Source organism: Plectropomus leopardus, chromosome 9, assembly GCF_008729295.1.
Source record: "Plectropomus leopardus isolate mb chromosome 9, YSFRI_Pleo_2.0, whole genome shotgun sequence".
Lineage (NCBI taxonomy): Eukaryota > Metazoa > Chordata > Actinopteri > Perciformes > Serranidae > Plectropomus > Plectropomus leopardus.
This window is the reverse complement of record NC_056471.1, coordinates 5,244,695-5,269,926: the sequence shown is the minus strand read 5'-3', so window position 1 is coordinate 5,269,926 and position 25,232 is coordinate 5,244,695. Positions and strand designations below refer to the sequence as shown.

At 39.5% G+C, this 25,232-nt stretch overlaps 1 protein-coding gene across 5 annotated transcripts in view; it reads right to left on the bottom strand.

Moving 5' to 3' along the window:
• Nucleotides 1-3,481: 3,481 nt before the first annotated feature.
• The window catches only part of zgc:66433 (uncharacterized protein LOC321250 homolog), a 61,788-nt gene continuing 40,037 nt past the window's right edge, over nt 3,482-25,232 (bottom strand). For all 5 annotated transcript variants that reach the window (XM_042492943.1, XM_042492944.1, XM_042492945.1 and 2 more), the window contains exons 4-16: nt 24,166-24,292; nt 21,767-21,907; nt 21,591-21,650; nt 16,796-16,945; nt 15,828-15,927; nt 14,855-15,137; nt 14,246-14,768; nt 11,166-12,459; nt 9,554-9,657; nt 8,498-8,660; nt 8,223-8,341; nt 7,095-7,188; nt 3,482-5,223 (exon numbers count right to left, since the gene is read on the bottom strand). In XM_042492943.1, the coding sequence (XP_042348877.1) occupies nt 4,733-5,223; nt 7,095-7,188; nt 8,223-8,341; nt 8,498-8,660; nt 9,554-9,657; nt 11,166-12,459; nt 14,246-14,768; nt 14,855-15,137; nt 15,828-15,927; nt 16,796-16,945; nt 21,591-21,650; nt 21,767-21,907; nt 24,166-24,292 (3,649 nt within the window). In that variant the 3' untranslated portion in view covers nt 3,482-4,732. The remainder of the gene's footprint in view (nt 5,224-7,094; nt 7,189-8,222; nt 8,342-8,497; nt 8,661-9,553; nt 9,658-11,165; nt 12,460-14,245; nt 14,769-14,854; nt 15,138-15,827; nt 15,928-16,795; nt 16,946-21,590; nt 21,651-21,766; nt 21,908-24,165; nt 24,293-25,232) is intronic.

Genomic DNA, 25,232 nt, shown 5'->3' with positions numbered 1-25,232 from the left:
AAAAAATTGTAGGACGTGGACGTTTTTTCGACATTGTATACTAGTTACTAGTTGTATACTATGATGTATTCTACAAGCTACTATATGTTGTCTTCAGCCATTTTTTTGACATGTCAAATTTGATGTTTTTCCACATACTATACTATGGCTCTTTCTGACATTGTTTTGACATGCTAAATTATGATGGTTTTGGCCTTTTTTGGCCCTTTTTTCCACTTTGTATAAAATGACACATCCCTACAAGCTTTAATATGTCGTTTTCAGCTGTTTTTATGACGTCAAATTTTGCTGCTTTTGACATTCTACACCATGGCATTTTGGGACAGTTTTTCGACATGCTAAATTTCTACATTTTTGGTCTTTTTAGGCATTTTTTTCAACCTTGTATACTATGACACACCTCTGTAAGCTATAATATGTGTTTTCAGTCATTTTTATGACGTCAAAATTTTACGTTTTCGGCCATTCTTTTGACATACTAAATTATAATGCGTTTGCCGTTTTTTTCAACATTGTATAACATGATGTGTCTCTACAAACTACTATATGTTGTTTTCAGCCATTTTTTGGGTATGTCATATGCCGTTTTTGACATACTACACCATGGCGTTTTCGGCTATCTTTTCGACATGCTAAATTCTGACGTTTTTGGCCTTTTTTCCACATTGTATACTATTACCTGTCACTACAAGCTATAATATGTTGTTTTAAACCAGTTTTTTGACATGTCAAAAATGTTTGACTTATTATGTTATGGTGTTTTCCGCCATTTTTTCAATATGCTAAATTATGATGTTTTTGGACTTTTCTGCCTTTTTTCCCCACTTCAACTGTAGAAACGACTTACTACATAAACTACTTGTATGACGCGTCTCTACCATCCATTTCAAATTTTGAATTTGTCAACATATCATACAATGTTGTTTTCGGTCATTTTTTCAACGTACTATATAATAATGTTTTTGGACTTTTCCACTTTGTATACTCTGACCCATCTCTACAAAATATATGTCATTTTGTTAACTATGACGCGTCTCTACAAGCTATAATATGTCATTTTCAGTAATTGTAATGACGTGACATACTATCCTATGGTGTTTTCAGTCATTTTTTCAACATGCTAAATTATTACATTTTTGGCCTTTTTCAGCCTTCTTTTCAGCTCTCTATACTATGACGCATCTCTACAAGCTATAATATGTTGTCCTCAGCCATTTTTATGACGTCAAAGTTTGACATTTTCAACATGCTATACTATGACATTTTTGGCCATTTTTTCGACATGCTAAATGTTCACGTTTTTGGCATTTTTTTTCTACTTTCTATACTATGATGCATCTCTACAAGGTATAATATGTTGTTTTCAGTCATTTTTGAGACATGTCGAATTTTTACGTTTTTGATATACAATACCATCACATTTTCTGTCTTTTTTTCGACATGCTAAATTAAGATGTTTTTGGCCTTTGTTTCCACTTTGTATACTATGATGCGTCTCTACAAGCTAATATGTCATTTTCAGCAATTTTTATGACATGTAAAAGTTTGACATTTTCGACATACTATACTACGACGCTTTCAGTCATTTTTTTGACATGCTATATTATGACGTTTTTGGCCTTGTTTTCGAAATTGTTTACTATGACATGATTCCACAAGGTATAATATGTCATTTTCAGCCATTTTTTTAATGTGTCAAAATTTAAAGTTTTTCGACATATCGTACTATGGTATTTTTGGCCATTTTTTTTTGACATTCTAAATTATGTTGTTTTTGGCCTTTTTTTCTACTTTGCTTACTATGACGCGTCTCTACAAGTTATATTGTGTTGTTTTCAGTCTTTTTTTTAACATGTCAAAATTTGACGTTCTTGACATAGTATGCTATGGTGTTTTGGTTATTTTTTCAACAAGCTAAATTGTGACCTTTTTGGCCTTTTTTTCGACATTGTAAACTATGATGTGTCTCTACAAGCTGTGACATGTCGTTTTCAACCATTTTCTTTGATAAATCAAAATTGAACATTTTTGACTGCCTATACTAAGGTGCCATTTTTTCGACATGCTAAATTATGATGTTTTTGGCCTTATTTTTAGACATGTTATACTGACACGTCTCCACAAACTCTAATATTTCGTTTTCAGCCATTTATTTGACATGTCAAAATTTGCTGTTTGTCGACATACTATACTATGGCGTTTTCAGGCATTTTTTTCAACATGCTAAATTATGATGTTTTGGCCTTTTTCTGCCTTTTTTCTAGTTTGTAAACAACAACGTGTCTCTGCAAGCTAAAATATGTTGTTTTCAACCATTTTTATGACATGTCAAAATTTTCCGTTTTTAGACATACTATACTATGCCATTTTACGGGCATTTTTTAACAGGCTAAATTATGACCTTTTTGGCCTTTTCCGACATTGTATACTTTGATGTGTCTCTACAAGCTACCGTATGCCGTTTTTCAGCCATTTTTTTTTAACAGGCTAAATTATGAACTTTTAGGCCTTTTTTATACATTGTTTACTATAATGTGTCTCTACAAGCTACAATATGTCATTTTCAACCATTTCTTTGACATGTCAAAATTTGACGTTTTTCGACATAGCATGCAATGGAGTTGTCGGCCATTTTTTCAATATTGTATACTATGGATGACATTGTATGACATTATTTTTTTATCATTTTTTGAATGACATACTATACTATGACATTTTCATCATTTCTTGAACAACATACTGTACTTCTACATACTATACTATGAAATATTTATCATTTTTTGAAAATCATACATAATATACATACTACTACAATTTTATCATTTTTTGGATACTATGACATTTTGATAAATTTTTGGACAACATACTATATTTTGACATAACATATATGTGTGTGTGTGTGTGTGTGTGTGTGTGTGTGTGTGTGTATGCATGTATATATGCATGCATGTCTACTTTTTAAAAAAATCAAATATAAATATATAAAAGCAAGGCAGCAGTAGACCAACAGCTTCCATATTCAGTGAGGTAAAATTAATGTCCCACCGCAAAAGACTTCCCAGGAAGTGTTGTATATGACAGTATGTGACTGAATAAGTGACACTTGGATTACTATATGATGCAGTTGTGTCAAAGTTTGTAAACTAATGTTTACTAATGATTCTACATTCACTGTGGAGGCGTGTTCTCGGTGCAAGACAAAGTCCCTTAGGAGCAATAAAAGTTTCGTTTCTTTCATTCATTCATTCATTCATTCATTCACGTGGCAAAAACAAAGATTTCTTCATAACTTCAGTGTAACGCAAAGGGAGTAACTGATATACTATTAGTCATTTGGGAGGGTTAAGTATTCCTTTTAAGGTATTTCAACTTTAAAACCAAATGGACTTGGCTGTGTTTCTGCAAGAAAAATACATGTATTTTATTATTTAACTGCAGAGAGTGTGGACACAGATAAAAGATCACAAAAGAAACCAGAAAATGGATTTAATTTGTTCTTTATTGCACATATTATGTACAAGACAAATTCTCAAAAGGCAATACAAAATAAAACAATGCATAACACATGTATAGGTACTGTGAGATACATTTAATTGATACAAATGAAACTTTCAGCTGTGCTTTCCATTAGTGATGTTTTGGATCCTGCAGCAAACCAAGTGACTCGTTAACAATGTATTGATTTCTGTTTCATTTACGTGTTTGGTTGTAAGTGGAAAATGTTTTGTAACTGCCCACAACACACTGCCAACATACTGACTCTGCAATATTAAAAACACATGAAAGTCAATGATGATGATTTTCCTTGATTCGTAAACAGATGCTTTTTTGGAGATGACAGATTTCTGCAGGATGCTAACAAACGCTGTGTAGTTATATATTCAAAATATCAAAATTAAAAATACAATTTACATTGACAACCTGGAACATGTTGGACACACTCAGCACTCGCCAACACAACAAACATTAGACTGGTGTCAGTGGATCATGTTACAAGAAATATTTGTCTAAAGAATCTGACACACACACACACACACACACACACACACACACACACACACACACACAGCAGTTTGAGGGAACATGGATCAGCATATTCGACCAAAAGTCACAACAAGCAGCAACTAGTTCAGCAAAATGTTTTTACTGCTTGACTTGGATGTTCTTTCATTTTACTCTCTGGACACAATATTTTCCACATTCCTCAAAATGTGAGCTTGTATCACTGCCTACACACACACAAACACTGACAGAGACAGACATTTTAACCAACTTTTTGTGAATAAAGTCTCCTCTTTATAAAACAATTCTGTCTTCCCTGAAATATTAGGTGGTTATCGGGTTGAATCATCAAGTTACTTTAAAAACGTATACTTTCTGCTGTGAGACTGCAGGTATTTCCTCTCAATCAGGCACATTTTAACACAACTAAGACTTGAAAAAATATGGATCCACCTCAAGTTAGACGCATTACCATTTGGCGTCCTGACCCTGTCATTTAGAAAACATGAATGTACAACATGCAGACATTAAGAAAGGAGTTAAACTGAGCCTGTCTTTAGCTGTGATTGGAGGATTTGGACCAATCTGAAGACTGAAGCCAGGACAAAAACCAGGAAGAACAACAGAAAACTCTTTGTGTGCAAATGCATTCTGGTGCATCCCAACTCTCGGACCACATCGACCCCCTTTCAGATCCGACCCGCTTGGGCCTATGTACAAGATAATACCGTCACTGAACGATCTGGGGCATCTCGCTCCAGGCTTTGGCCTTCTTCTTGGCCAGGGCCATCCAGGGAGGTTCATCCTGGGCCAACGCTGGGGGAGGCAGGCCTCGCTGGGAGGCCGGGCTCTGGCTGGAAAGCCCTGGAGCTCGTGACTTTTCCGGAGCGGTTCTCGATGAAAACGGAGGGGATGTAAGCGTAGTGCTCTGGGGCGAGGGAGTCTTTGATGAGGTGGCAGCATTAGTGGGAGATGTTGGGCTTGTGCAAGGGGGAGATTTTAGGGGAACGGGAATGGGAGGCGACAGGGATCTTTGGGCAGAGTGAGGTTGGGGTGGGTGTTTGGCAGTGGTGGCAGAGGGCAGCTGGGGTTTTGGAGCGACGGGACAGGGGAGCGACTGGGATTTGAAAGGTTGAGGTGGCACTGGAGTTGGAGGAGAGAGAGCTCTTCTGGCCTCCTTCTCTGTAGATGCTGAAGGCTTACTGATCTCCAGCTGACTCACTGCAAGAAAAAAATCCAAAACACGTCACACGTCAAAAAAATGTGACATATCAGTCATTAAGGGGACAGTTCACCCCCAAATTAAAAATATATATTTTCCCTCTTACCTGTAGGACTATTGATCAACTTAAATTGTCTTGGTGTTAGTTGTAGAGTGTTGGAGATATTGGCTGTAGAAATGTCTGCCTTCTCTCCAATATCATGGAATTAGATGGCACACTTTTTTGTGCTAGAAATATTTTTAAAGAACTCAGCAGCAATATTTAGGGTTTCCCACTCATCCATTTGTTTGTGGTGACCCGCCCGGATTAAAACATCTGCCGCCACACATAGATTTTCTATTTGTGGAGCTGGACCGTTCATTAGAAGCACTGTTGAAATTAATTTACTGTTCAGTTATTAATTGCAGCACACTCTCGGAGCACAGAGCATACTCTTGGCACAGATGGAGCAGCAGAAGGTCAGGTGCATTGAAAGTAAAAGTTGATTCTGCTGTGTCTAAATATTTGCATTGAATCACAGCAGCTGCTCCTGTCATCCATCGATCTGATCTGAACCGATCAACTGATCAATTATCCACCCTGCAGAAACCTCAGAATTTAGAGGGGGGATAAATATTGAAACAAAGGGACACACATGAAAAAAAAAATGAAAAAAGTGTTTGCTGTCTGTGAGCTATTGATAGGTGCACGATTCCTTCTGCACAGTGATTCAGTTACTTGGTGTAGTTTGGTAGAAAGAAAATAGTTACTAAATAAAACAACAAAGTCTGTGGATTATATTCAGTCACAGGATCATGACTTTTAGAAAGAGACATTGCTGTTGATTTTTTTTAGTGTATTTCTTTGCGCTTTAAGCACCTCAAATTTTTAACTGCAGTTCTCCTCAAGATGTTTTGAAAGCTGTAAAATGATGAAATTTACATAACAACCGCAGCAGGACAAAAAGGAACAGCTGAAACAAAGAGGAGGTCCCAAGACAGAACACGAGCCACGGGAAGCAACGAGAAACAGCAGAACAGTTCAAAACAATAGCACTGCAACAACATATAGCATTTTAGCATAAAATAGCCATGCACGCAACATAAAGCAATGACACACACTAAATATAACATGCAGACATGTAGAGCTGCAATAGCAACATGAAACAGCAGTAGACAGAAGCCGAGTCCCATCTAGAGAAAGCAGACATCTCTACAGATGATGTCTCCTAAACTTGGCAACACACACCAACACAATTTAGATTGATAAATAGCACTACAGGCAAAAAGAAAAATATGTGTTTTTGATTTTGGGGTGAACTTTCCCTTTAAAAATTTCAGAGATGCATATAAACAGTGAAAAAACTTAGTTTATCAGGAATAACTCAAAAAACATCGGACATGAAAATATGATAAATACGTAAGAAACTGCATAAAAGCATGCACGTTAAAATGTATTAACAGTACTAGGTCCAGTTTTTAAAATGTTGTTTGTTTTTCTTTTTTATACTCTGTTCTGGACCAACGCTGCTTTTGTATTCTGAGATATGCAGTTGACTTTTATCCCTTTCTTCAGCTATTAAGAAAAAACACAATTGTTGGATTATAAATAACTTGCCCAGTCTTGTCTTTGTGAGCCAGTTTTTATATGTGGTCATTTCAACCACCAAGTGTCTCAGAGAACTGAGGATGAAAGGATAAATGTTAACTGAATCGCCTTTTGTTGGGTCAGTCGCAGTAACAGAGTTTGTCCAGTTGAGGGCAGCATTGCATCAGTTGAACGCTTTAATTCCATAGAACTGCGGAACAAGCAGTTGTGTTTCGAGTGTGAGTGTGTGTGTGTGTGTTTGTGTGTGCGGGCGCGCGTGCGCGCGTGTGTGTCTGTTCTGACCTTTGCTGGTGGACTGAGCAGGTTTGCTGCTGTGTTCCCGGCTTACAGCTGAGCTGACATACATTGGCAGTGAACTCTTCCTCTCTTGTTCCTCCTGATGACAGAAAGCAGCACACTCAGTTAAACACATAAATGTGTGCTGATGTGCTGTTAACATGTGGAGTCAGAGTGGGAAACAGTTTAAAATGGGATATACATAATCAGCCTATCTTAGCTGGACTCTTGGAGAGCCAAACCTCATGTCAGCTAAAAGTCAGCGTCTTCAGAATATTGGACTATAACTAACAACTGGTATTAAGCTCAAACAGAGGCTGCAATGAAGTTATGTCCCTTTGCTTTGATTGTGACAGAATAAAGCCAAACTGTTGCCTCTTAACACTTTAAAACCTGAGCAAATTGGCTTAACTTCTCTTAAAAACATGGAATGAGGGCAACAAGCAACTCAACAAGAAATGGCCCCAAAATTAGCAAGAAAATAACAAAAATCAGGGAGAAAAATAATAAAAAATGAGAAAAAACTATGAAAACAAACTATGAAACAAGCAAACAAACAACAACAAAACAATCAAGAAAATGAACTTGAGAAAGTACTAAAATTTATGGATATACGTGCGCGTTTGTGTGTCTATTCTGAATATAGCTTGAGAAGCATAAGAAATATATTTTCAGGTTATTTTCCCCTTGTTTTTTGATCGTATCTAATAATCCCTCCCAGTTAATTTTCAGGTCAGGTTATTATTATTATATTTCAGTTTGTGGGGCATTTCTTGCCAAGGTGCTCATTTTGCTTTTTTCCCATGTTTTTGAAAGAAACCAAATGAATTTTCTCAGGTTTCAGGGATTTAAATGCTAGTAAAAGGCGTCTGAATGAATTCAGCACAAGAAAACTGATTTCTATCTAGGTTAAAGAGGGTTAAAGACCAATGCTGATTAAAAAAACTTTAAAAAATTATTGTTGACTGCATCCTCATCGGGTTTACTTTGTGTCCAATCTTAAACCCTTTATTCACTGTTTTTCTGTTAATTTCTGTTGATATAAAGATGTTCGTGACCACACACTTACAAACAAACACACACACACACACACACACACACACACACACACACACACACACACACACAGATTACCTTCCTGACAGTGATCTCCTCCAGTGAGTTTTCTTTATAGATCTTCTGTTTCTGTTTGGCCACAGAGATCCAGCTGGGAGAATCAGATCCAGCGGAAACACCACGAGCTGCAGCTGGGTCTGAATCAATAACACAGCACACACACACTGTTACACCATCTGCAGCTAATTCAAGAGCTATTTAAACTTTACTTTTCCCGAGGAAGAAACCTGCAGTTAGCTGTAAGCGTTGTGTATGAAAATGAAGATGGTGCGTGTTTATGTGTGTGTACACACCTGACAGGCGCTTGTTTTTTACTCCGCTGTCTCCGTGTACGTCTGGTTTCTTCGGGAGAGCTGGTTTGTTACTGACTGGCTGACTCATGGAGGGCTTTGCACTGATTGGCTGCTGTGAGTCACCACTACAGCTGGTTGGCTGAGCTGGTGGCTCCATCGGAGGCTGAAGAAGAGAAATCAAGATTTAAAAAAAAGATCAATGCAAAAAGTTACTTTGCACTTGATTTAAATGATTTTCTGGCCACTTGGGGGCAGCAGAAAACAGCTAATACATTATCATTGCATGAAGCCTGTTAACACATTCAGCAGATAGGGATATTGTTCATGAAGTCTCTTCTATTAGCTCTGGTTTTGAGTTTGTGTGTTTTCATTGAAAAGAACTGCGCGCTGCAGCTGAAAACAACAAAGTTCTGGGCCTAAGAACCAAAACAATTACCTTAAAGGGATAGTTTGCTGATTTTCAAACAACTTTGTATCAAACATAAACCCAGATTCAGTTACTTAGTTACATATTTCTCACCTCAAACCCATGTTTTGGCTTACTGTGTAACTGTAAGTTACCAGCTGCCATTGTTTTCCACAGACCATTCCACATTACGTCACCCACCAAATGCATTCTGGTAGATGTAGGCTTTCTAGGTCTAAAGCAAAAGCGTCTTGTACTCTGTTTCCTCTGACCATGTTGCACCAATTTCTTAAGTATTTCTACTGCAGAGACGGAGTAGTTTTATGTGAGGACTATGTGAGTGAAATACTTCTTTGAAGACGCAGACACTGCAGTGTTCTGTGATAATTCCCAGTGGGTGTGTCACTACAGGTGTCAACTTTTCCATGCAAGTGGTCATTAATCCATTGTTAAATATTGGTTATAACTGCAAATACGTTCGATCAGTGAATTAAGACAAGTTTCCTGCTTTACGTTCCAAAACTAAGAGAACTTCAGATCTGTGCAGAAATCCTAAAAATCTTGAGTGCTCTTAAAGAATGACAGTGTGTTGTTTCATGTTTGAATGGAGGCAAAACTATTAACAGCAACAACAAAGTGAGGAGAATCACCTCTGTGTGTTCCTCCTCTGTGCTGAAGCGGAAATGAGTCGATGTCTTCCTCAGGCGAACTCCAAATGGATTGTCGGGGTTTCCCTCCACGACGATGGAACCTTCTGTAGGAGGGACGGTAGAGAAGTTGGTCTTTGATGTAACTTAATATTAACTCAGAGCAGACTACTTTCATTGCTTAAATCACAAAGGGAAAATGTGACTGTAAATAATACTCTAGGACACTTAGAACGTCTCTTCTAAATTGATTGGCTACAGGTCACCACATTTGAGGCTCCTTTTGGCTCAGTGAGCACTATATTGAAAACGACTGTGGCAAGGAAAATTATGGTGTATATGAAGCAAATCGAAAGATTAACATCAAAGTTATCAAAAATGATTCTTTAAAATGATGCAACAGCAGTTTGAGGATATCTATGGATGGAATTATGGGTTTGGATTAAATATGGAAAAAATATGGATTTTTGGACCACAATTACACTTCATGCAAAAGTAATAACTGTTTATTTGTTTGTAGTTTGTCTGACAGAAGGGCTCATGGAGATTGCTGTGGTGGATTGTATCTGGGAATGGTCAGCGTTTAATGGCACCTTGAGTCGCGTAGTTTTCGAACGATATGCTGTATGACTTGTAACCATTTAAGTTCCAATGAAATCTGCAGATACTTTATGTATGGTAATCATCGAAAATCACCTTACAGGGCCTGTAAATGGTCTGTCACATTTAAAAAACTCTGGAAACCAAGATCATCGAAAATGTTCTTCATATGTAATTTAGGGTCTTACATGCAGAACAAAAATCATCAGAAATTATCAGACATTAGCCTCAATCTGAATTTGGAATATTGTCATTTTAGCTTTCTCATAGTTTCCTGAAGCTGGATTGATTTGGTCGTGGTTATCCCCGATTAATATCACGTAATGTCAGGTGTCAGTTGATACTAATTCAACATGACAAACTGAAATCCCTCAGCGATCCTTCCAACAGGATGCATTCAGAGACACTCACTCTGAGTGCCGGAGCCACTCTGGCACAAACTGAACCGTGGTTAAATTCGGAGTGCTTTTGGAATGTACCGCTCGATTATCCAGAGCAATGCACTCTGGGAGTGTCAGAGCGACTCTGGGCACTCTGTCTGGGAAGAAGGAGCAGCAAAGCGCTGAACGAAGTGAATGTGTGATGACCTTAATTGTTGGTTAATTCATAGAGAAGCAGAACGCTCCGCGACTTTGAACAGCTCTCTCATTTTAGTTCAGAGCGTCAGATTGGATTCAGGAACGCAGTCAGAGTCAGAGGGACGAACAGATCGAGCTGTAGCACGTGGACTCTGGTGGGATCCCAAAAGGTTTCAATTAAAACGTGATCTGCCCCGCCCACAGAGTCTGGAGAAATACTGTTATCCTCAAAATGAGCTGTTTTCAGCTCAGTTTTCTAAATACTTGGGAACATTTATTTTCACTCAAACTTTTGTGGATACTTAATTATACCCTCAACTTTCTTACTATTTCAAGCCACATTTTCGGAGGCTTTAAACAATTTTAAAACAGGCCGGAAAAAGATAAGAAGTACCAATAAAAAATGATCTTTTATTAGAAGTGTGCAGCATCCTTACCGTCTGTGGCGGCAGCAGCGGAGCTCTGAGGCTGAGCAGATGACGGAGACGCTGCACTGATGCTCCCTGCACTCCTCACTCTGCTGGGGCTCAACACCAGCTCAACCTTAGCTGAACTCTCTGGCTCTGCTCTCACTTCAGGCTCCTTCTTAGCTGTCACCTCCACACCTCCTGTGACGGCGGACGATAGAGAGGAGACGCAGGCAGGCGGGGAGGAGGGAGGAGCATCCTCGACAGAGAGTGACCTCTGCCAGGCGGGGGCGATAGTGAAGCGAGCTTTGCTCTGATCTGAAGCACAGGACGGCTGATTGACCTCTTCCTCCACTGAGCCAGGAGGTGTAGCTTCTTCTTTTTGGGCCGACTGGTTTTCTTCTTCTAACATTTCCACAGATGCTTTTTCGTCTTCTGTGGACACTGTAATTTGCTCGGTGGCTGCTTCAGGGGGACAAGGTGTCCCACATTCTTTGGGATGTGCTGCAGTTGGAGACTGTGGAAAGAAAGAGGCTTTCTCGGAGCTTGGAGAGATCAGATTAATGTGGAGAGTGGTAGTGCTGGTCTTACTGGGAGTTATGGCTCCACTCTCTTGCTGCTGAGTCTTGCTGTGCGACTCTGGAAGAGACAGAGACAAAGGCTTGAAGGACACGTCGGCTCGTTCTGTGGCTTCATTTTGATCGTTGTCCACCTGCTTCGTATCTAAATGGGATGTTTCTTCAACCTTCTGCTGCAGAGCGTCCTCAGTTTGATCCACATCTTCTTCAGCGCCCTCCTCTCGCTCTGATTTTCCTGTAAGGTCAATCTCTTCACCTTCCTCCATCCTCTCCTCTCCAAAGCTTTGACTGAAAGTTTCTCGACTTTCATGCTCTGTGGCAAATACCTGCTCACTCAGCTCTGTTACGTCATCGTTTGTGTGTTGTGGCATGCAAACATCTCCAACCGCAACATCTACGCCCTCGTCTTCCTCCTGCAGCGGCACGGACACTTCTTCATCCTCCGCATGAGGAAACGTCTCCGTCATCTCTTCTGCGTCGTCCCTTTCCTCCTCTGTCGCTTCCTCTGCCTCCTCCACTCTCTCCTTTGCTTCCTTCACCTCCACTTCTTCCTCTTCCCTCTTCTCCCGTCCCTCCTCCTCTACCTCCGTCTCCTTCTCCAGCTCTATCGCCTCCTCTTCTCCCTGACTCTCTTCTTCTTCTCTCTCCTCTTCCTCCGACTGGTTGACAGTGTTTCCTGTAAGCATGTCAGTTTTTTCCACTGGGGTGACTTCCTCTGCCTCCTTGACTTCCTCTTCCTCCCCTTGCTTCTGGAAGATAAAGGAAAGAGAAACATAAGGCAAGTGAGTGAGTGAGTTTTTCAGCGAAAGAAATATTCGGTTAGCGACTAGCTTCTACAAATAGCGGAGCATTTAGCAGCTGAAGAGCCAGGCATTTTCCACAAGAGCTGGTGGAGGCCAAAAACAGAGCTAAAAGAGAATGAAAATTAGCTTTAGATTGCTGAGGTGGCCAGAGACACGACATAAAATAAAATTAACGTAAAACATAAAATTAATCCCAGTGTTGCTTCGTGTCTGCTAGTTACAAAAACTGTTTGCTGGTATGCTAATCTAACAATTTTTATATGGTAATAATACAGAATGTGTGTATGTGTGTTTACACCAAGTGGCAACCTGAAAGGCTGAAAAATGAAGCCAATGTGGAAGTACTAAAAACTGCAGTTCCTCAAATGGCCACCTGAGGCTGGCTCTAAAACAAAGTGATATATGCCCATTTAAAATGCCCAACTTTACAGCAGAAATAAACGTGTCTACAGCCTGTTATATAAAATCGATTTGCATAATTAAAGTCCGGGCAAAGTGTGTTCATGAGTTTGTCACATCACAGAAAGATGTGTTATTAAACGCCTGACCAAATTTGAATGACCAAACAAAATTGCCAAGTATGTAAAAGAAGGTCTCAAGAAAAAAAAGCAAGATATTCTCTCATCTGAAATGCTGGGGGTGTGTCCGCTGGAGGAGCGGAGGCCACGCCCAATCGCGGGACTATGCTAATGATGCTTCTCATTTTTATACGGCTACATTGTCAGGGGCGGGGTTATGCTGAGTATAGCTCCAGTGCATCATCGGGCTATGGTTTTAGACCCACCCAAAAAATCTTAAAACAGGAAAATGGTGAAAAACATTCAACCGTCTAACTCCACAATTCAGAACTATATAGTAAACGGTCTTTGCAACATGTTTTCAACAATCATACAAACATCAAAGCATACAACAACAATAATACAATGTGTTTTTGAAACAAATCTCTGGATTCACTTTACCCGGACCTCAAGGACATGGCTCCTTTGAGTGACAGGTGGATGCTGTCTGTTTACAGGTTGCATTGACAACATTATTTTGGTAATGTAACCATGGTGTAACCCCAGATTCAGAGCATAGCCGCAACTGTTGCTATTTCAGTGTGTTTTCAGTTCATAAACTTAATGTAATCATTTTGCCGCTCAGCATTTGGTTTCACAACAAAAACAAGAACCTCTAAGCAGTCAGATGTTCCATTTTTCAGTAAGTTCATATTGTTTTAATGGTTTTACGCCCATTTTTCAGTTGTGAAAATTAGCATTACCACAGTTGATCATAGCTGTAAATGCACCATGCTAACTAAACTAGCAGCTAGCGTTAGGGATATCTCCACTCTCTGGTCCAAATATGGTCAAGATCAGACAAGATGGCAAGGCTAAACTCCCAGTTTCAAAAGGGGGGGAGTCCAACATACCATTGGGTATCATCACGGTGGCTACGTCCATTATTTTTTACAGTCTATGACAACTGTAGTAATATGCTGTAATGTCTTTCATATCCTGAATTCCACTGCTGACGCTGCTAAATTTGTTTTTGTCTGCTGACTTCCAACAGCACAAATTGACGCGGTGTTGTGTGAAAATTTTCTTTTTACTCTTTAGTGACATTTTTGTGAATGAAATCTATTAAAAAATGGAGCAGAACAAATAATGTTATATATACATACAAGTAGCTTCACTGGTCTTTAAAGGTGCTTCAATCAGAATGTTAAAAATGAAACAAAGATACGTACACCATGCTGTTCCACCACTAGATCTTCTTCTTCCTCCTCTGCTGCTTCCTCTCCCTTATCTTCAACTTTCTCCTCTTTCTCAATATCTTGACAGGAAGGAGTGCTCAAAGTGGTTACCTCTTCCTCTTCCTCTTCCTCTTCCTCTGTGGTGCGATCTGACAGGATGGAGCCAGCAGGAGCAGCCTGATAACTGACAGGCTCATGCACCTCTGCCTCCTCTTCATTCACCTCCTCTCCTTCCTCTAGCTTGAAATCTTCTTTTTCCTTGTCCTTGACTTCCTCCTCTATCGCCAGGACAGCACCCTCAGTCTCCACACCCAGCGAGCACGATGCGAGGGGAGTCTTCAAGGAGCTCAGCACCTCCTCTAAGAAGGAGCTCTCCTCCTCCCGGTTGTCCTGGACTCCATCTTCTTCTCCGCTCAGCGCCAAGTCGCCTTCAACCTCTTTCTCCTCTGTTCCATAGGCAGTGCCTGGAGGGTCCATCAGATACTCTCTCAGACCAGCAGGGGGCTCCGGTGTGGCTCTGGAACCAGATATCACAAGAGTCAGATTGAGAGGGGGAGAAAATGAAAAGAAGGAGAAAACAAGGAGGAAATTATGTCTTATCACCTGGGACTGTCCAGAGAGGAGGATCTCGAGCTGGGCTTTGAGGAGGCCAGGAGCTGGCCGTCTGGCACTTCGTCCTCTGAGAGATTCGGCGCAGGAGGAGAGGAAGAGTCTGGGTCGTGAGAAACATCCTGTTCTGCTTCCAACTCTTCCTCTGCCTCTTCCTCCTCCTCCTTCTCCTCATCTCTCAACAGAGATAGTCTGGGATGCTGTGGTTTCTCCTCCTCCTCCTCTGCCTCATCTTCTTCCCTCTCCACCTTTGGTTTCAGCTCATCAACACCGACATCTAGATTACAGACAGAAACAAAAAGGTCTCCGAGGTCAATATGATATGATACTGTGGCAACAAATGTATGGAGGCCTATGATTGCCAATGTTAAAGCGAAATCACAATCAGAGTTTGATTATCTGAAATGTGTGTCCATTAGGTATGACAAAAATAAAATGTGAAAGTCACATAATTATTGTATTTGAAAATGCAAAATTTGCAAAAAATAAAAAAATAAATAGAGAAGAAAAAAAGTACACTCAGTGCCCTCCTATCTTAAGCATATTATTATCATAATGACAATTAAATTAATTCATTTTGATTCTTCAAAATTGGTGCACAATGTATTGCCTAAACATTATGAATCAGGACATACTTAATTTAATTAGAATAACTAAATGTTTAAGTTCAGGTTGAAAAAAGTAAATACATTCTAGATTAAATGTCTCTGTCATTATAGGTTCAGGGGTAGACTCAGACTGACTTTAATTTTAATATGATTAAATGGGCAGCGAGGGACTTCCATACAGGCATAGTCATTAGTTAGGTATCCATCCAAATGTGGGATTTCAACTCTAGTTTAAATATCTAATTATATTTTTTATGCAAACTGAAAATGTGCATAAAATGAGGTTGATGGGGACAGACCTATTGACTTGAAGTTTTTCAAGAAAAGGAAGAGAATCAAGCAGAAAAAAGTGTGCTGACCTTCTGTTGTCTTCTGTTCTCGCTCCTCCAGAGCTTCCACTATGGAGGTATCGAGTATCTCCTCCACCACAGAGTCTCCCTCTGTTTTGATCTCCAGTTTCTGCATGGACAGGAAACATTAGTCTTAATTATCGCTCTAATGGTGATGAAGTGATCCCTTTTAACAGCCCTTTAACCACAAGATGCTGGTTCAAGCCATTAAATCTGCTGAAGTGCCTCAGAGCAGAACACTTGTTATGTTGCTATGGCTGACCCAAAAAGTAATTCCCACAACATTTATCACTATGACTGGCTGAACTGAATATGTCAATGCTTCAATTTCCATAAAAAAAAGTCCAAAGTGGGGGGAGAAACACCTCATGTTAGTTACTTTGGAAGAGAAAACAAGGGGGAACTGTATAATTACCAGTAAATAACTTTGTTGAGAAAACATTATGATAAACAAAAGAAACAATATGCAATGCAATGAGTACTATGAAAACATGACCCATATTATACTACACAAGAATAACCATTTACAGGTCCAGTTAGATAGATTTAGGGGCATCTAATGGGAAAAATGGAATATGATATTGATAATTTCATTTTTTCAGTGTATTATCACCTGAAAATAAATTGTTGTGTTTTTGTTACCTTACCTAGAATGAGCTGTTCATATCTAAATGGGGAGCTGGTCCCCCATTTTTCTACAATAGCCCAAACCTTCAAACCCAACTCTGGCTCTAGACAGGACCTTTCACATTTTTAATAGTGAATAGTGAATTTGGTGGCACAAATTTACCTTAAGGTCATCATTCTTCTCTTACATGTTTGGAACCAGACAGCTGAGCGGATAAGTCTTAGTTGGCTGCAATATACAGCCTCACCACTAGAGGCCACTACATCCTACACACTGCTCCTTTAAAACACAAGCAATGAGTGTATAACAGCGACATGTTGGTGTGTTTTTATGTGTCTGAATGCCTTACACTGACAGGTTTCCTCCTGTTTTTGTGTCTGAGGCGCAGTTTGTGTTTGGCAGCAGAGTTATCCAGACAGGCGAAGGGACTGGCCGGCTGACTGAAGTCCCCCGGGACCACCAGGGGGCTCACCGCTCTGCTGGAGGCAGCACAAGACAGCTAGGGAGAGAGGGAGACAAATAAGTTATTAACTGGGGAAACACTCTTGAGGGATTTCAGGTAAGTTTGTGACATAAGGAGGATTTCTTTTCCCTTAAATGATGAAGGCAGCAGATAAAGAAACAAGAGGGAACAGAGCAATACCAGTGCAAGAGAGAGTCCAGCTGTATAAATATTAGCTGTTCTTATCTGCAGGACCAACACTTACTCTGTCATCACAGGAGAAGTATCCCTCTCTGTCCTCTAGCACATTCACTTAGTTTCAACAAAAAATCTTGAAGAGGTTTTTACCTTTTCTCATTTATTCACATATCTCAACACATGCTTAGACTACCTACCGCAGCACAGTGACACTTCCAGGTTACACAATTCTGTATTTGAGGACTATTTTCTATAAAGAAACTGTCATCTTGTCCTAAATAACCACAACTTTGTTTATAGAATAATAAATTGCTTTTTCAAGTATATTTTTTCATGCTTTTTTTGCAACTCCTTGCTCAAATCAGCTCTACTGTGGTGGAATTCTGGCAGAGGGTTCAGAGAAGAAAATCTCTGAACACCAGCAAATGAAACCAAAACTATTTACATGGCAAGAAACCAAAAGAGGTCATATGATAGGTTTTTATGATTTAGGTGAACTGACCACTTCAGACTCACATTATTGTCTGGCTTTGAGCAAAACTCATAACTAGACTGAGAGATTATTTGACAGTTAAAGGAATATGATCGCAGTTCTTCTTTGTTGACGTCTAGATTTCTGTGTATGTGAGTTTTCAAGTCTGTGTGCATTGTGTGTGTGTGTGTGTGTGTGTGTGTGTGTGTGTGTGTGTATGAGTGAGAGAGAGTACATGAGAGAGAGAAAAAGAGAGAGAAAAAGAGAGAAAAAAAGAGAGACGGGTTGAGGCAGAATTTAAACGCTTTAACTACAAGCAGACACGCTGACTGCCAGAGAAACCATTGGAATGCACTCTGAAATACACAACACACACACACACACACACACACACACACACACACACACACACACACACACACACACACACACACACACACAGTGGGTCAGTGGAATAACACGTACAGTAATGCGGACAGAGAAAAGAGGTCATAAAAACAGAGTAAAGACAGAGAGAAAGTGTATACAGAAGCAGAAGAGGTCAGGTAGCAGACTTCCATTTAAGGTTTAAAAGAGCAGCGCGAGGGTTGGTTATGACCACATACACACACCCACACATACACACACACACACACACACACACACACACACACACAGATCCATCTTCAAGCATTGCACTTAAGGCACATGACTGCTATTTAGCTACAGATACAGATATGCGACTGTGTGAGTCAGAGCTGCAGGTTAAGAAATAAATATTTGCATTGCAGTACCATGAGGAGAAATAAATTTGCCCTCATGTTGTGTTTGGAGGACTGCTTTTCTCTGTTACTCAACCCTTAGCTGCCTGTTTACACATCCAGCAGGCACCTACAGACATTAGCATTCATTTGTCGCATTTCTGTCAACTTAAAAGAATGAAAAGTTTTGGTCTGTACCAACTCTTGAAGGAAATATCTCTTTAGCTGCTAAATGCTCCACTATGTTTACCATCTAGTTTCAAACTGTGTCTGTCTGCTGTTTGGTGGTGAACAGGTTGAGTACAGAAGGTTTATCAGAGCTTTTTCATTGAAAAAAGCTGCCTGCTGCTGAAGACAACACCAAAACAAGCTGAAAGACCTTGGTTATAAATGTCTGCAGATTCATCATCTTAAGCAACATCCACTAACTGTGTTAAAGGAGTGGATGTAGTCACCATGACGTTATGTTTTGAAGCCTCAAATTCGGCATGTTGGCCATTGCCATCTTGGATTTCTGGATTTAAAAGTGACCATATCTAGACGAGAAGATGGAGCTGCGGAGGAAAGGCATTGCTGCGCCTCTATTCTGATCGGGTGTCAACCTCTGTGTCTTAAAAAATAAGGCCGATGCAGAATTACCAAAAACTGCAGTTCCGCTATTAGCCATTTGAGGCTGGCTCCAAAACAAAGTAAACCTCCATACACACAAATGCTACAAAGCAGAAACAAACATTTTTACAGCCTGGTTCAGAAAACGTTTTGGGTCTGTGCAGCCAATCTAAACATTCATGACAACTGTGCTGGGTGTGAATTTTGAATTTGCCCTTAAACATTAACTTGTTTAAGGGCAGTACTGCTTGAGTCACAGGCTGTCTGCGAGGTGTCCCTGCAGTCCATGAGTCAGATCCACCCCTCTCGACCAAACATGGTCACTTTTTGGGCTCCAAAAAACCAAGATGACAATGGCCGAAATGCCAAACTTAAGCCTTCAAAACCGCAATCCACAAACCAATTGGTGACGTCATTGTAGCTACGTCCATTATTTATATGGTCTATGGTCCTGATTGGTAGCAACTTGTCAATCACAAGGTAGCCACAGCCTAAAGCACACCCTGCTTTATCATCTATCTTACCCCTCATGGGAGCATAATTTAGAAAATAAACATGCTGTATTTAAGAAGACTTGAACGTAGCGACTGAGACCAAAAAGTCATCAAGAAAATGTTTACTGAGGTCATAAATCCTCTGATGGGTAAGGTAATTTTCTCATTGACCTCTACACAATCAGACTTCTTTTTCGCCCCCTGTTGACCATTAGTGAGAATGCAGGTTTACACCACTTTGACACTGGCTTCAATTTTCAGACCCGCAGCCAGTCCACTTCTTTTATGCAGTTTATGGCAACACCTTACACAATCATTTGATCTTTTGGTAATATGAAAATATTGATTAGTACAGCTTTAACATTCAGAGATGAAAGCAATATCTTTTTTCTTTATTATTTAATTCCCGAAGCCACAAACTGAAGAATCATCTAAAATACATATTAATGACAAAACATACACCCTTTCTGTTTACAGTTAACATGAAGACAGACTGACCCAAGAACACCGATTTTAGGCTGATATGGTCATTTTCTCTAGCTCAAATAGAAGTTAATTCACAAAATAAAATCTCAAACACTCTGTGTCTCCGTGAAGTCTGCCGTGAGTTCTCAGCTAGTGGAAAAAGTGCCGCTGTAATTCATAAGTCACTACAGTCCTCCTTGACCGCATTCCTGTGCGCTGAATGCACTTGAAAAAAGAGATATTTTCAGTTTTGTTGTGTGCATGTCTTTGTAGCGGGCCATTTGTGGTTCTTCTCAGTGGGGAAATGACTGGCCCAAAAACCCTTCTAAAATTGCTAAAACGGCACTATCATTAAATGCTCATTTGTCATACTTTGCTGACTGTGCTTTTTGCCCACATTATAGCAAAGGCAGGCTAGATGGATAGTTGAGGATTTTTTTAGGACATTTGCTTATCACGACTTGGCACTCCTTTCCGTCCATCTAAACAGTGCTTATTACTGCAGTGAATTGTTTTAACTGACAGTGTCGTTAGGGAGCAAATCACATGGGCTGAGCCACAAACACTGAGTAAGCCACCAGACAATCAGAGGATACAGATGGAGAGAGACAGTAAGACAGAATGGTGATTAAGAGACTAATAAAAGTGACAAGAGGGGAAAAAATAGAGAAATAGGTCAATTTGCACGAAGGGGGCGTTTATGTAGTTGTGTTTAAGCAATTAGATTTGATCATGAGATGTTTTTACCATTGTAGTCACATGAGGAGAAATGTCCCACTCAAACAGCCTGAAACTTCTTTTGTATTCAGCACATATCGTACCATGACGGAGGAATTCTCTCACCATGCTACGTGGAGGCCATTTGTTTCACAATACCAACACATACTGGAGGTCAGTCTGGTTTTGGAGAGCAGTGATTTAGCGTTGCAACATGGAAGTTACATTGTCAGTAAATTTGTCATCTATACTATATATTATGAATTATATGGGAAACATTTTTAATTCTTCATGGCAGCTATTTGTGTTTGTCATCCTGTTTTGGGGTTGTCATCATGTGACAAAAAACTCAACAACAGTGATTATTTCTTAGCTTTTGTTTTTAGATATTTTGAAGTGCATATCCATAGTCAGTGTATTTCATACAGTTGATGTCAGTCAGTGCACCCCCAGTTTGGAGCAGCACACAGGAGTACTGAGATAGAAGCTGAGCAATACACTGCTGAGGACAGGGGCAGCAGCAGCACAATATAAACTGTTTAAGTGTACGCTATATTTAGAATATTTATTGTCACTTCATTATTTTATCCTGTTTTTGTGTGAAATTTTGTCATAATTAATGTATGAATTCTTGACTTATGACCAAAAACATGTTTTGTGAGATCACAGTGACCTTTGACCAGCAAAATTCAAATCAGTTCAAAGGGACATTTATGCCAAATTTGAAAAAAGAAAATTCGTCAAAGCGTTCTCGAGATATGTTGATGAAAATGGGATGGATGAACATAATGCATAACGCCTCCGGCCATGACTGTTGCCAATACGGAGGCATAAAAACTTATTTAAAGCCTTTGCATCTCCAGAGGGAGCTGTGTCAAGTCTGATAAATTGTCACAAGTGAACTGGGTCTGAATTTGTTGGGTATGAAATTTGTAAGTTTGAAAATTAGAATGTCCGACAATGTGCTACAGTAAATTATTAAAGTATTGTTTTAAGTGTTTGTTTACCTGGTCGTCGTCACTGTCTATTCCCTCCAGACTGATGGAGCTATTCCTCTGAGCCTGACTCTGAGACGGAGAGACAGAGACAGAGGAAAGAATGAATAACAGCGATAGAAGTGCCGTCTAGAAACAGCATTCAAGGGTGACTACAAAGTGGGACATTACTCAACAATGTGTGTTACCATGGCTGTGTGAAGTGTTGTGTATTCAGGCGGACTGCAGGGCAGGCCGTCATCCTCAGACATGGTTCCAGCATCATCCGTTCTCTTCACACACATGAGGGACGGAGGAGAGCCCAGTTTGATGGCCTGTTTCAGCTGGAGCTACAAGAGAAAGAAAATGCCAACTTGTGTTTGTTTGTATGTGTCATCTGTGTTCAAAACACCTGAGAATCAACAACCAGGAAACAATGCCAGACTTGTACAGCTTGAAGACAAATTGTTCTCCCGGTTCTGTGTGTGTATGGACACGAAACCTGTTGGCCTGCTTGATAAAACAGTGATTAAGGCGTGTTTGAGTACACATTTTTGTGTTTACAATGTTTAACAGCTATTACAGCCCCCCAAAAAAACCCTAATGTAGAGATGATTAACAGAAAACGACTTATGAGGACGGTCGGCCAGCACTCAAGAGACATGGTGTTTATTTTAAGCTGTATGTGTGTGTGTGTGTGTGTGTGTGTGTGTGTGCGGTAGGTATCACAGAAACTCAAACTAACAAAGTTGTTATCAGCTTGTTATGTGTCTCCCTGTAACAGTCACTCAAGGTCTCAGTGACTCAGGTGCAAAGTAAACACTGGACAATGCAGCTTTACTTTAGCCAGGCTGGACGCTGACACACACACACACACACACACACACACACACACACACACACACACACACACACACCTTGACAGAAAGACACAGACAGCTGCAGTTTTCAACGTTAATGTTTAAATATTGTTACAGTAACTCTGACACATCAGGAAACAGCGAGGACATTGCAGTAGCTTATCTCACCATTAGCAGGTAGCTTAACTTGCTGGCACATACAAATTTAGTTTGTTACTAAGTTTGAGTTAAAATGAGTATATACCAGTACAAAATGTTGTGTATTAAAATATATCTTTATATTTATGTTGTGAGCTAACTGCACGTTAGTAAGACTTTGATTCCAGATTTAAAGAAAAGCTAATGGTGCAGGCATGTGGCGTATTTATGATCACCAAAAAATAGCAAACAAACCAATGTTAGCTTCTTAGAAAGACAAAGGAAATCCCATTTTCTGTTTTTCTTATACTTCCAAACTTAGGAGCATTGCTTGCCTGCTTCCCGAGAAGCTAACATGACATGGTTGATGTGGTTAAAAAAGATGTGTATTATGTTCGGACCTTAATCACATCGCGATTAACGCGTTAACACTGACAAAAACATAACAAGTCTTATTTTTGGGTGATTACACGCCAAAGAAAAGAACACATTTAATACTCAATGCTAAATACTAATCCTAAAAACTAAATCCTACACAGTGGAGCTTTAATACAATAATATTTAAAAATACAGTATTTGGTGGCAAGTCAAACATTTCTTACAGGCATGGATTGGGACCTCTATGGTGTGACCTTGTTTAAGATATCTCCAAACTAACAGCAACATCATCTTAACCGAGTGACCGTGATGTTTGATGTACTTTACAGCGCTGCACTGTGCATTATGTTCCAATAGCTATTAGCTCCTATTGATCCCCACATAGTGTGTTTATATTTGGCTCTGGAACAGCCTCATTCTGCTTATCAAACAGGCAGCTCAGAGGGAGGATTAAGGTCAGGAAATCTCCATCACACTGTTTTCCACAGGAAAGTCAGTTTATGCAAATCACTGTATTCACTTTTCTCCTGTTTTATTTCTATCCAATCTACGTACTCACACAGTTTTGCTTGTGAAATCATTTTATAATGATTATTACCACCAGTGTCTTTCTCTCATACACAGTGTGGCTGCTGTCTCATCTGCACTAAATAGCACAAACTAAACACTTTCTCTGTGTTTTAGTTACAGGATGAGAGTTTTCCATTTTAACAAATCCCCCTCAGACATTAAATTCTCACTCTCCTGTAGGTAGTTTAGAGGAGCAGTTTAACGGGAGGTCAGTCTGTCTGTCTGGGTCTCACGTCTTCCCGTTTTAGCCCACTGTTGTGACAGATATTTGTTCCGTCTGTCTGCTTTTCTTTTCATCATCTACTCCTTCATCTCACTTTGACAGATGCGTCACTTTGAGCCTCACTTTGTGATACACATCAGACTAAATATACAGCAGATCAGCTGCTCTGTCATCTCATTTATTGATCAGTATTACTCATGACAGCTAAATGCAGCACAGCGTCCTCGACTCTCACTTACCAAACACACAGATTATGACTCTTTATTTGTTTATTCCTCATTAACCTGCAGTCAAATCCTCTTTTCTCTTCAGGTCAGAGGTCACCAGCAACACTATCTTTCTCCAGGAAGAAGCTTAAATGCTTGTTGACATAAGAGCTCAAACTCCTCTGGTTGCACATTAAACTAAAAGCCCAGGTAGGCTATTTATGTCTAATTACCTGTAGTGATTTCACTTTCCCATGAATGCTGTCCTGTGACGCCCCCAGAGCCTCGTTGGCTTCCGATGAGTCAGAGACAAACACAGAGTCATGTGACAAGGCCTTGCTGCCCAGGCTGATCTTTGACCTTTGGGAAACAGGTAGAGGAAGAAATAAACAAAGCAGAAAGTGATGTCTCACAGACTCAGAGACAAAAAAAACACAACAAAATAAATTGATCCATTGTTTACCTGACTAGTATTATTTGTCTTCTTTTTTGAACAATGTCTATTATTTTTTTTCTAACATAGTCAGCATTGTAATTGAAAACATTATACTGCAGATTTTAAAACTGCAACCACTCATAAACAAAATTACATACATACATATATATAGACACACCCATATAAATATATGGTATATATATATACACACACACACACACACACACACACACACACACAAACACACACACATATACATATTACCTATATATATATATATATATATATATATATATATATATATATATACACACACACACATACATACATATACATATATACACATACTGTACATACATATCACTATATTTTTGTATATATCGTATCCTGAGGCAGAGGCTCTCTTATAGCTCCACTTCCCATAAAGCCTTTGAATGGTTTCCGTATCTTCTCATAAACTTATTTTTCAGGGTATATGTTATCCTCTCCATGAATTTACAATTTGCCATATTTTTAATCCAAGCACCTACTGCAGGTGCAATAAATTTCTTCCAATTGAAAGCAATCATTCATTTTGTCTGAAGTATAGAAAAGTCAATGAAATTATATTCTTTGGTTCTTAACTTGAGATCTGATGGGTATACATGTAAAAAATATAATTTCGGAAGGCTTGTGGAATATTCATAGACACAACGATCGTGATTTTATTGATCATGTCCCTCGAAAATCTCTGAATTTCATTATTTTTCGTCTAACATCAAAGACAATCATTTCTATGAATCAGTATTCTCCTTTTTTGTTTCTGTTTCTTTTGCCTTCCCCCTGGAGTCTACGAAGAGGGACACAGAATGGCTTTAATAAAAC